At 43.1% G+C, this 11,066-nt stretch overlaps 1 protein-coding gene across 1 annotated transcript; it reads left to right on the plus strand.

Moving 5' to 3' along the window:
* Positions 1–5,460: 5,460 nt before the first annotated feature.
* On the plus strand, positions 5,461–9,810 carry LOC149299128 (protein kinase C theta type-like). Its single transcript, XM_089486611.1, has 9 exons — positions 5,461–5,534; positions 5,793–5,868; positions 6,422–6,583; positions 6,722–6,813; positions 7,189–7,297; positions 7,921–8,112; positions 8,415–8,543; positions 9,517–9,540; positions 9,757–9,810. The coding sequence occupies exons 1-9, from the start codon at positions 5,461–5,463 to the stop codon at positions 9,808–9,810; spliced, it is 912 nt and encodes a 303-aa protein (XP_089342737.1).
* Positions 9,811–11,066: the final 1,256 nt, after the last annotated feature.

An 11,066-nucleotide genomic window follows, 5' to 3' on the forward strand; every position in this document is an offset into this window, starting at 1 on the left:
CTCACACAGGTGGGTGAGACTGTGGTTATATCCGCATAAAATACATTTAAAAAACACTTGCTTGCCTAAATGAGGGCTCAACAAATCCCGGGTGCCCTCTGTAAAAGATGACAGGCACCTTAGCACACTCAGCACTCTTCGGATCTAAACTTGGAGCATTAGCCGCAAGTGCTAAACTCCTCTGTACTATGCACTGGATACAAAGTTATACCGTGCAGCTATGACGAAATACTTCAGAAATCAATGTACCGCAGCTACTGTTTTCTATATGTTATGCGTCAATCTGTATTTAAAGAGATTAATGTTATATTTGACGTCAGATATACCACTTTTGGTTACATTTAAACCATTTGCGGTTCCGTGAACATCACTCACAGGTTTCTGTGGGCAGTAGAGATTTATCGCCTCCCTGTGCATGGCGAATGCAGCTTCATTTAAGTTTTCTGTATTCATCGGTGTCCACAGGTTTCCAGTCCCGGCAACGAGGCAGAATAATGTGACACCTATGCAAAATTGATGTTATTTTCATAAAATGCGCGGCCTGGGCTCATAGGGACACAATCCGATAGGGCAGAACATGTATCCTTCGCAGCAAATAGCTGAAGAGATGGTCGGAAAGGATAACAGCATATGGGGGATTCTACAGAATTTCCCCAACTATGTATAATGGGGGGGGGGGTGTCAGCACAAAAATTAGAAGTTACCTCCCAACTATCGTATGCATTTAACTGTATGTGATGGCTGCAATGTTTATTGAAACCGTTCGGTGCTATGAATCAAGCCTCCTGCTGCTTTGAGTTTTGTTTTCGATTCGACAGGACCTTGTTGGGCATGTTCCCCATGTGGTAACTGTAACGGGATTTTATAGCACGGTTTTGTATGTATATACCTCGAAAGCAAGGGATAAACATTCTATAAACTCCAGTTACAGTTACTACATGTAGGACTTCCCTCTAGGACTTTGGACATATTGAATGCATTGTCCATAATGATTTTGCAATAAATCATTTTTATTTACAAATGTTTTGGGGACAAACTTGCTTTGAGGATGACAAACACTGCCTGTAGAAACCAGGTGATCTCGGCCCTACAGAGATCACTGCCTATCCTACTCCACTCCAACATAAGGATGTCTGGAGATAGCCCTCCTTGTGCCCTCAGCATGCATGGATCTTCCCGGAAATGAGGGAGCCTTCACAGGGAAGGTCCCAGGTTCTTAACAACATCCATCCTCTCTTATATCCATCAGTTAGTGAAATCTCATAAGCACAGTGTCCATAGCGCATCATTAAGTCTCCCACCAGAGACCCCTGTAAATGCCCACCATGAGCAATGTGGGGGGCCTCGATGAGATTTCTCCAGAGTTCCCTCACCCATTTTATTATGAAGTATACGGGCCGGCTCAGCCCTTCTGCTATGTAAATATGTTAGCGTTGGACCATGATAATGAATAGCGGAGTGAGAATGTTCAAACCAAGCCTCTCCTACAAATGCTCCTTACCGTCTTCACACCCCTGGATAAATGCCCCAACAAGGATTTGTTCCCTTCTATTATCAGTGTAACCCATTTACCAATTCCTCTTTTGCCCCCTCACCCCACCTTTTGGGACTCATTAAAACAATTTAACAACAAAACGAAAATGACCTCAAATAGGTTTCTTCAAAAGCTCCAATAATGAAGCTGCATTTATTTCTAATAACTGAAAATGAGTTTGAGGATTCAGTTTCAATTCCATACAGAAAGCTATATCCATGCATTTGAACTTAATTGGTTTAACTGGAAAGCTACAGGAATATACTTTCTTATGATCATATGATTCATATTATCCTTGAGTACTTCTCTCCAACCTAGTGCTGTAACACAAACCAGTATTGTTCCTCTGTCAGCTTTTCTAAAGGTCCTACTCCATGACTATGTGTAAGAACGCATGTGAAAATTGCTATATCTAAGTTAATTGCTTCACACTTATCAAAAGGGGGACACTGGCATTAGCTATTCCCACTTGAGGCATCTGGGGGCAGAGTGGCATATCAGGGGAGCAAAGGGAAATCTCTGTAAGTCAGGTGCATTATGAATTAAGGGGGGGACCTTAAATGGCTATTGGTTTTTCCAAATTTCTGTTTGTATATAACATATGCTGACTAACTGCATAATAGATAACAAAAAAAAATGTAAAAATACTCGTATTCCTGTGTATTAGGTAAAATACCGTTTTACCGTTCCACTACGGTGTATTTTTTCTTTACCCATAACTGCCCCTAAATTAACCCTAAACACCCCATTAACCATACCTGCCCCTAAATTAACCCTAAACACCCCATTATCCATACCTGCCCCTAAATTAACCCTAAACACCCCACTAACCATAGCTGCCCCTAAATTAACCCTTAGCAGCCCATCAACCATAATTGCCCCTCAATGGGGTGTTTAGGGTTAATTTGGGGGCGGTTAGGGTTAATGAGGTCTTTAGGGTTAATTTAGTTGCAGTTATGGTTAATGGGGTGTTAAGAGTTAATTTAGGGGCAGCTATGGTTAATGGGGTGTTTAGGGTTAATTTAGTGCTGAGGACCGAGGGTTAATTTAATTAATTTAATAACGTTAATTTAAGGGGCAGTTAGAGGTAAAGGTGGGCAAACTAAGGGGAATCTAAATCCTGGGGGGCAGTGAAGATTATTAATGTATTTATTTATAAAAGTATGGTGTCAGTGGTATTCTCTGAATGATTCGAACCTCTGTAAGATACGATTCTCTGAACGATTCTCTGCCTTCAGTGACATCACCAGAGTAGGCAGGCAGGAGGGTTCATGAACTCTAATGAAAGGGGCGGGGCCAGTCATCAGTGTGACTGCAGGGAGGGACTGGGAAACAGTAACTCCTGTGAGGCACACTGCGTGATCCAAAGATTCGGATCATGAATCGGATCATTTCAACGAACGACTCGAAATGATCCGATTCACTTTACTGATCCAAACTTCCCATCACTTAGCCAAACTAACCCTTAAGAAGGGACCAAAGTGTCCTGAATGCTTGAGTTTATTGTCCTCTCACTTAACCACTAAAATTATTGTTTTGGCTTCACTTTTGTGACTTCTTTCTCAGTCTTCATGTCAGATACTGGCCCTAACCACTCACAGACCACTTTAACCATGACCTACCTATTTCTAGTGATCCACTGCCACCAACTGTCTCCAGCTGATAAAACTGCTTTAAAAGTATTTAAACCTAGTAGTTCTGTAACAGTAGGAACGTACTTCAAAGTGTATTATCCATATACTGCGACAAAAACCCTACATAAAATTGGGTGAGCTGTATTTAAAGAGATCAATGTTATATTTGACGTCAGGTATACCACTTTCAGTTACGTTTAAACCTTTTGCGGTTCTATGAACATCACTGACAGGTTTCTGTGGGCAGTAGAGATTTATCGCCTCCCTGTGCATGGGGAATGCAGGGTCATTTAAAGTTTCCGTATTCCTCGGTGTCCACAGGTTTCCAGTCCCGGCAATGAGGCAGAATAATGTGACACCTATGCAAAATTGATGTTATTTTCATAAAACGCGCAGCCTGGGCTCATAGGGACACAATCCGATAGGGCAGAACATGTATCCTTCGCAGCAAATAGCTGAAGAGATGGTCGGAAAGGATAACAGCATATGGGGGATTCTACAGAATTTCCCCAACTATGTATAATGGGGGGGGGGGGTGTCAGCACAAAAATTAGAAGTTACCTCCCAACTATCGTATGCATTTAACTGTATGTGATGGCTGCAATGTTTATTGAAACCGTTCGGTGCTATGAATCAAGCCTCCTGCTGCTTTGAGTTTTGTTTTCGATTCGACAGGACCTTGTTGGGCATGTTCCCCATGTGGTAACTGTAACGGGATTTTATAGCACGGTTTTGTATGTATATACCTCGAAAGCAAGGGATAAACATTCTATAAACTCCAGTTACAGTTACTACATGTAGGACTTCCCTCTAGGACTTTGGACATATTGAATGCATTGTCCATAATGATTTTGCAATAAATAATTTTTATTTACAAATGTTTTGGGGACAAACTTGCTTTGAGGATGACAAACACTGCCTGTAGAAACCAGGTGATCTCGGCCCTACAGAGATCACTGCCTATCCTACTCCACTCCAACATAAGGATGTCTGGAGATAGCCCTCCTTGTGCCCTCAGCATGCATGGATCTTCCCGGAAATGAGGGAGCCTTCACAGGGAAGGTCCCAGGTTCTTAACAACATCCATCCTCTCTTATATCCATCAGTTAGTGAAATCTCATAAGCACAGTGTCCATAGCGCATCATTAAGTCTCCCACCAGAGACCCCTGTAAATGCCCACCATGAGCAATGTGGGGGGCCTCGATGAGATTTCTCCAGAGTTCCCTCACCCATTTTATTATGAAGTATACGGGCCGGCTCAGCCCTTCTGCTATGTAAATATGTTAGCGTTGGACCATGATAATGAATAGCGGAGTGAGAATGTTCAAACCAAGCCTCTCCTACAAATGCTCCTTACCGTCTTCACACCCCTGGATAAATGCCCCAACAAGGATTTGTTCCCTTTTCTTATCTGTGTAACTAATTTACCAATTCCTCTTTTGCCCCCTCACCCCACCTTATGGGACTCTAAAGGTAAATACACACACATATACACACAACTATATATATATATATATATATATATATATATTTAAATAGTGAAAAATAGATTATTTAACTAAAGTTCAAAGGGTGCACAGAAAATGGTTATTTTTTGCAACATACTTTATAAGAGATGGCTATATGAAAAGTGTTATAATTACCCATTAGCCTAACTTACCTGCCTTTAAAAATTATATACATACAGTTAGAGACACATGAACCTCTCTACATCATCATTAATATATATATTTTTAAAAAACCACACACAAAACTCCATAATATTTAATAGTTAAAAAGACAAAGCATGGTTTGCACGTGTTAATAACAAAGCAGTTTATCTTACATTTGTTTTGGTATCATTTTTTTAATTAGGGATTTACTAACATACATGTTTGTAAGATGTACAAAAAAAACAACTGAAAAAAAAAACCCAAACAAAGATGGCCGCCATCGCCGCATGCCAGTTTACTGGTCATTTGCGATGACATCATCAACACAAACCTATATATATAGGGCGCCGCCTGGCATATCCTTGTGCTTTTCCGCGCACTGTACGTGGCAGCTGAGTTTTTCGAGGCTTTGCACGTATACCCAAGGAATGGCTTTTGTTGCTTTTTGGAAGACCAAGAGAAGAGTTGAGGAGAAGAGCCAAGCTTCACCTGAGCAGAGAGACCTTCAAGCAAGATCAAAGAAGAAGACCGGAGACGGGAACCCCAAGAAGAGGAAGAGGGAAGCGGACGGCGACGACAGCAGCAGCAGCCCCCGAAGAGATGCAGAAAAGAAGAGGAGGCCATCAAGCGCATCAACGGATGGACCGGCGAGGAGCCTCTCTGTACAGGACTTCGCATACCACCGCCAACTGGGGAGAGGAGGATTTGGCCGAGTAAGTCCATAAGCTTTTCTTCTATCCAGTTTAAATTCCATCCAGAAAGTTATATCCATGTATTTGAGCTTAATTGGTTGATCTGGAAAGCTACAGGAAGATAGTTTGTATGATAATCATTACATGGGAGGGAGCAGACTGAGGAGCTAACAGACATCTCCGTGGCAGTTGGGCAGCAGGCAAGGCAGCCATTGGCTGATGGAGCTTTCAATCACTACTGTATTGGGCATGTAACAATGTATCTTTGATGCTAAATAGAACACAGAAGGAAATCCATATTTACAAATACCACATCAACCAGCCCTCAGAGTGCAACCCTTTCAGTGGCAACCTTGTGAGTTTCCCATAGTTGGCAACATAATCCTGGAAAACCAAACATGTTAGCTACAATTTACTGCTCAAGGAAATCCCAGGATATCTAAAATATATTAGACTACATTAGAACATTCAGAAAGAGTGGGGATTGGATGAAAACATTTACTTTTTAAATAATAATTAAAATATCTATTATACTGTTTTTTTGTTTTGTTTTCAAATAGAAAATGAGTAACAGTCTCACTGTAAGAAATACACTGCCCGTACTTCAGCTCATTGGCCATTTGTGCAGCCTAATCCAGATGCCAATTGGTCACTTCACATTAAATATGGGTATTTTTAACTAGGCTATGAAGCCTAGTGCTTAAAAGCGCTATGACCGGGTCATTTATTGTATATGTGCCACCAGTGCCAAGTTGCAGTAATGAGTAGCCAAATAACTGGGCACCCTGAGAACAGGGCCATTCCCTGGCCCAGGTCAGCCGTTTTATTAATGCTAAGCTTTAAGCAAATGCAATTACTGATCATCATGTACTTGACCTAACCGTATCTCCCATCTGTGTTTCATTCAGGTCATGCTGGCTTCCTGGAGGAACGCTGGACTGCTGGTGGCTGTAAAAGTCATCAGGAAAAGAGCGGCGAGTACCAGCAGCATCCTGCGAGAAAGAAGAATACTGGAGCTCGCAGGAGAGAGCGCCTTTTTGTGCCGTGGCTTTGCCGCTTTCCAGTCACCAGTAGGAGATTTCATTTGAAAGCCTTGTCCACTTGAATATATGGCTGGCATTATGCTCCTTCTCCAGATCTAACCGGGCATCTATATCTATAATGCTTCAACATATGGTCATGTGCTTTTTTTGTGTCTTTTTCATCAGGACCACGCATTCCTCGTGATGGAGTACCTCAGCGCAGGGAGCCTGGACAGGTATCTCCGGAAAGCCGGCCGGTTGCAGCCCCAATCAGCGCAGTAAGTTATGACGTGAAAGAGAAGGGGTCTGAGAGAAGGGGAACTGTGACTGGGCAGAGGTAAAAGGGTCAGGGGTGGATACCTATTAGTGAACACAGTTTCATAATGTATATCACTATGCTCCATACAATGATCCATATGTCCGTAACTAGCCTGTTCATCTCTTTTTTTTTTTTTTCTTCTACCAGGTTTTATTCGGCAGAGATCATCTGTGGCCTCCAATTTCTACACAGACGTGGAGTCATTCATCGGTTGTTTTTATAGTGACCTCTCATATCTGAACTCTCTTCTCTCTTCTGTTTCCCTGGTTTTGTTTTTGCACTTTTTAAAAAAAATGTAATTTTAAAAATAAATAATGTTTATCTTTCGAATTAGGGACCTCAAGCCTGACAACGTGATGATGGACGGCGATGGACATTTGAAGATCGCGGACTTTGGCCTGGTTGCAGAGGACATCACCGGGGACACCACAACCAGAGGAGCAGCAGGGACACACACCCATATGGCCCCAGAGGTGAGAATTTCTATTTTTATATATTGTGCTTTCTAATTTTGCTGAATATTGGTAGAAGCAAAGGGAACACAAGGAAAAGGGAACACAATTTAACCCTCTGGATGCTAGGGTTAGTTAACAGGCATCTAAATTAGGATAAACTACTGCATCACAACATATTGGTAAAAATGTTTAAAAACACCCCATTATTTCCCTATAAACACCAAATCAAACAGTAAAAGTAATAAATGAAACTATTTAAAAGCCCCTCCCCCTTAGTAGATGTATCCAATGTATGTTGCAGGAATTACATGTAGATTACACGTGCAGCCCATGAACCTCAGAGTATACCATATAGTGCGGGGAAGGACTATACCAGAAAGGGTTAAATTAGAAATGTATACTAAAGACCAACGTCCACCAAGAAATGGGTTTGTTTTTAAGTCCAACAGGCTTACTTTTTGAATTCTTGGTATAGTGCCACGTAAAAATGCCACATTCGTTTCTTTTGTATTATTCTGTAGTTTAGGAGCTGATATAATCATGAGATCTATTTTGTTTCTAAAGAAGGTCAGAGAAAAGGTTATCTCAAATTATTACTTTTTTTCTTGCAGGTGTTTCTTAACAAGGCGTACGGCGCTACAGCGGACTGGTGGTCTTTCGGAGTCATCCTCTACAGCATGTTGGCGGGGCGCCTCCCATTCTCAGAATGGCTGCCCAAGAGGGATTACTTCTACCTCATCGTCACCGAGGAGTACTGGTACCCAAGCCAGCTAACAGAAGAGAGCAAGGACATCTTAACTAAGGTGAGTGGGACACGCCGATGTCTACACCTGGGGACCGTTCTGTAAAGAGCGTAATCTGACTAGGTACGTGGCAACAATGTTAAAGGCCACAGAGTCACGTTAGGGGCATTCATTTAGTTAAGAGTGGGATCAGGATCCATATACTTTTTGACAGCAATTATCCCCTTCTGTCAACCATTCTCTTTGATGCGCCAGTCCTAATGGGAGTATAAGGTGTTCCAAAATGTTGGCAATGAGGGACAATGGGCCCAAGTGTCAGAAAAGAGTGCTATTCAGCAATTGCTTTTTTTTTTTATTTATAGCTCTTGATGAAAGATCCAAGATGCCGACTTGGTGCCAGCGATGACATCAGATTGCATCCATTCTACAGCAGCCTAAACTGGGAGGACTTGGAGGCGCGTAAAATCTTGCCACCGTACCTTCCACTGTCGGTAAGTACACACACGTTATACTAAACCATCCGAGACTTTCTAGCAATAGTTCAAAAGTTTTGTAAGAACTGTTGACATGTTCTTTAAATCAGGGTATAATCTTTCTTCTTTCAACAGCTTTCAACAACTGAGGATCTCCATCAACAACTGAGGAACGACCTCTCATTCTTGGAGGCTGATTGCACCAGACCATCAGAGGACACCCATGCTGTGCCTGGACTGTCTTTTATCAATAGTAGTATAGTAGTAGTAGTTTAATCTTTTTTTTTTTTTTTTTTTTCAGAAATTAGTTACAGAAGATTGTTGCTGAAGTCACCAGATTGGGACACCACCTCCTTGCTGCATCACATCAAGCATTGAAGGCGCAACAAACGACAACAGAACCTACCATCCGAGCAGAGCATACCATCCTCCACCATCAACCATCGCAGCTGAGGACACCATCCTCCACCATCCAACCATCCCAGCCGAGCATACCATCCTCCACCATCCAACCATCCCAGCCGAGCATACCATCCTCCACCATCCAACCATCGCAGCCGAGCATACCATCCTCCACCATCCAACCATCCCAGCCGAGCATACCATCCTCCACCATCCAACCATCCCAGCCGAGCATACCATCCTCCACCATCCAACCATCGCAGCCGAGCATACCATCCTCCGCCATCAACCATCCCAGCCGAGCATACCATCCTCCGCCAACAACCATCTCAGCAGAGCACATCATCCTCCGCCATATACCATCACAGCAGAGCATACCACCCTCTGCCACCTACCATCCCAGCAGGGCACATCACCCTCTGCCATCTACTATGCCAGCAGAGCACATCACCCTCTGCCATCTACCATCACAGCGCAGCTCATCCACCATCACACATGACATCATGCTTTTAAACTTTTAGAAATACCAAAATAGTTTCTATACTTGTAATGCATGACTCCTGAAACTGTCCTTTTTTGTTGTCCACAGGTGCGCGGCTGGTTTGCCCGCAACGTCAGTCGGACCACCTACACACATTCCGCAAGGGAGGGGCTCCGGGTAGCCGGAGCCAGAAAAATCGCAGATATGATCATCGCACTGATCATACAACAGAGTATGTCTGCTGGCCCCTACCATTAAACAACAGAGCAGCTCTCCGACCGCTTAACAGCGTTTACTGGATCTAGTCCTTTACATCAGTACTGCTTCTGTCTATATTATTTGTTCTAGGGCCCAGCCTGGCTGACGGAAAGAGATGGCATCCTTCTCAACACCAAGCTGTGAAATGCTGATCAAGTGGGCCCAACAAAGACCACTCATTCAGTAAATCCACTTCTACGGTAAGCTTTTAAACTTCTAGAAATAATAAAGCAGCTCCTGTACCTGCACTGCCTGACTCCTGAAACTGTCCTTCTTTGTTGTCCACAGGTGCCCAGCTGGACTGCCCGCAACGTCAGTCGGACCACCTACACACATTCCGCAAGGGAGGGGCTCCGGGTAGCCGGAGACAGAAAAATCGCAAGATATGATCATCGCACCATCAGAGTATGTCTGCTGGCCCCTACGATTTCACAACGGAGCAGCTCTCCGTCATTGTAACAGAAGCCTCCATCACTGGGGCCCCTGAAGAGGCCTGAGGGCCAGCATTCTCCATACCGACTATGCGCCCTGGCCTTCTAAAAGACATCTGTGTTTATGTACAGAGGGTCAGTTCCTATTGATTTTCCCCTGGAACAGGTTTTACCATATTTCCCAAACATTAGAGACTCTGAGGACTGTGGAGCGGTACAATTCTGGAGCCTCATTAGATGCCTTCAAAAGGGGTCTGGATATTTTTTTTTTAGAAAGGCATGACATACAGGGCTATAAGTAGAGTAACATTAATATCCTTGATCCAAGGAGAAATCCGATTGCCTCTTGGAGTCAAGAAGGAATTTTTTTCCCCTGATGGCAGAATTCGAATTAGCTTAATTAGGGGTTTTTTTGCCTTCTTTTGGATCAAGAGTAGGAAAGTTAGGTAGAAGGGTTGAACTTGATGGTCTTATTTCAACCTTATGAACTATGTAACTATGGAGCGCTGATGTTGATTTGGGATTGGTTGTGTACTTTGCCAACACAGATGATGTTTTGCAATTATTTATTGTACGTCATAACTTTTGCATCCAGAGAGTGACAAACCATTGTTTCAGTTAATCTGTTTAAATGTCCGACCCCCCACCACCATGTTGCACTAATATGCTGTTAAAACCAGTCTTTCCCCTGCCTTCCCTTCATTGTATTACACTATGTTGAAAATGCATTTATGTCTGTATTTAAAACCCTGCATGTCACTCTGAATAAACAGTTCTTGTACTTCGTCCTGCATTAAGCTTCGGCTAGTGATTTGTGTGACTGGAGAGTCGGTGCTTTGGAGTGTGCCCCTATACAGTTCTTGTAAGAGCTGGGAAGCAGCGATTGAGGGATGTACCAAGTCGGGGTACAGGGCATCCCGTCACATTGGTGGCAAGCGGCGGGACATTTCCTTTCTACCATGACTGACT

Source organism: Sceloporus occidentalis, unplaced genomic scaffold, assembly GCF_023333645.1.
Source record: "Sceloporus occidentalis isolate IW3139 unplaced genomic scaffold, rSceOcc1.0.p SCAF_29, whole genome shotgun sequence".
Classification (NCBI taxonomy): domain Eukaryota; kingdom Metazoa; phylum Chordata; class Lepidosauria; order Squamata; family Phrynosomatidae; genus Sceloporus; species Sceloporus occidentalis.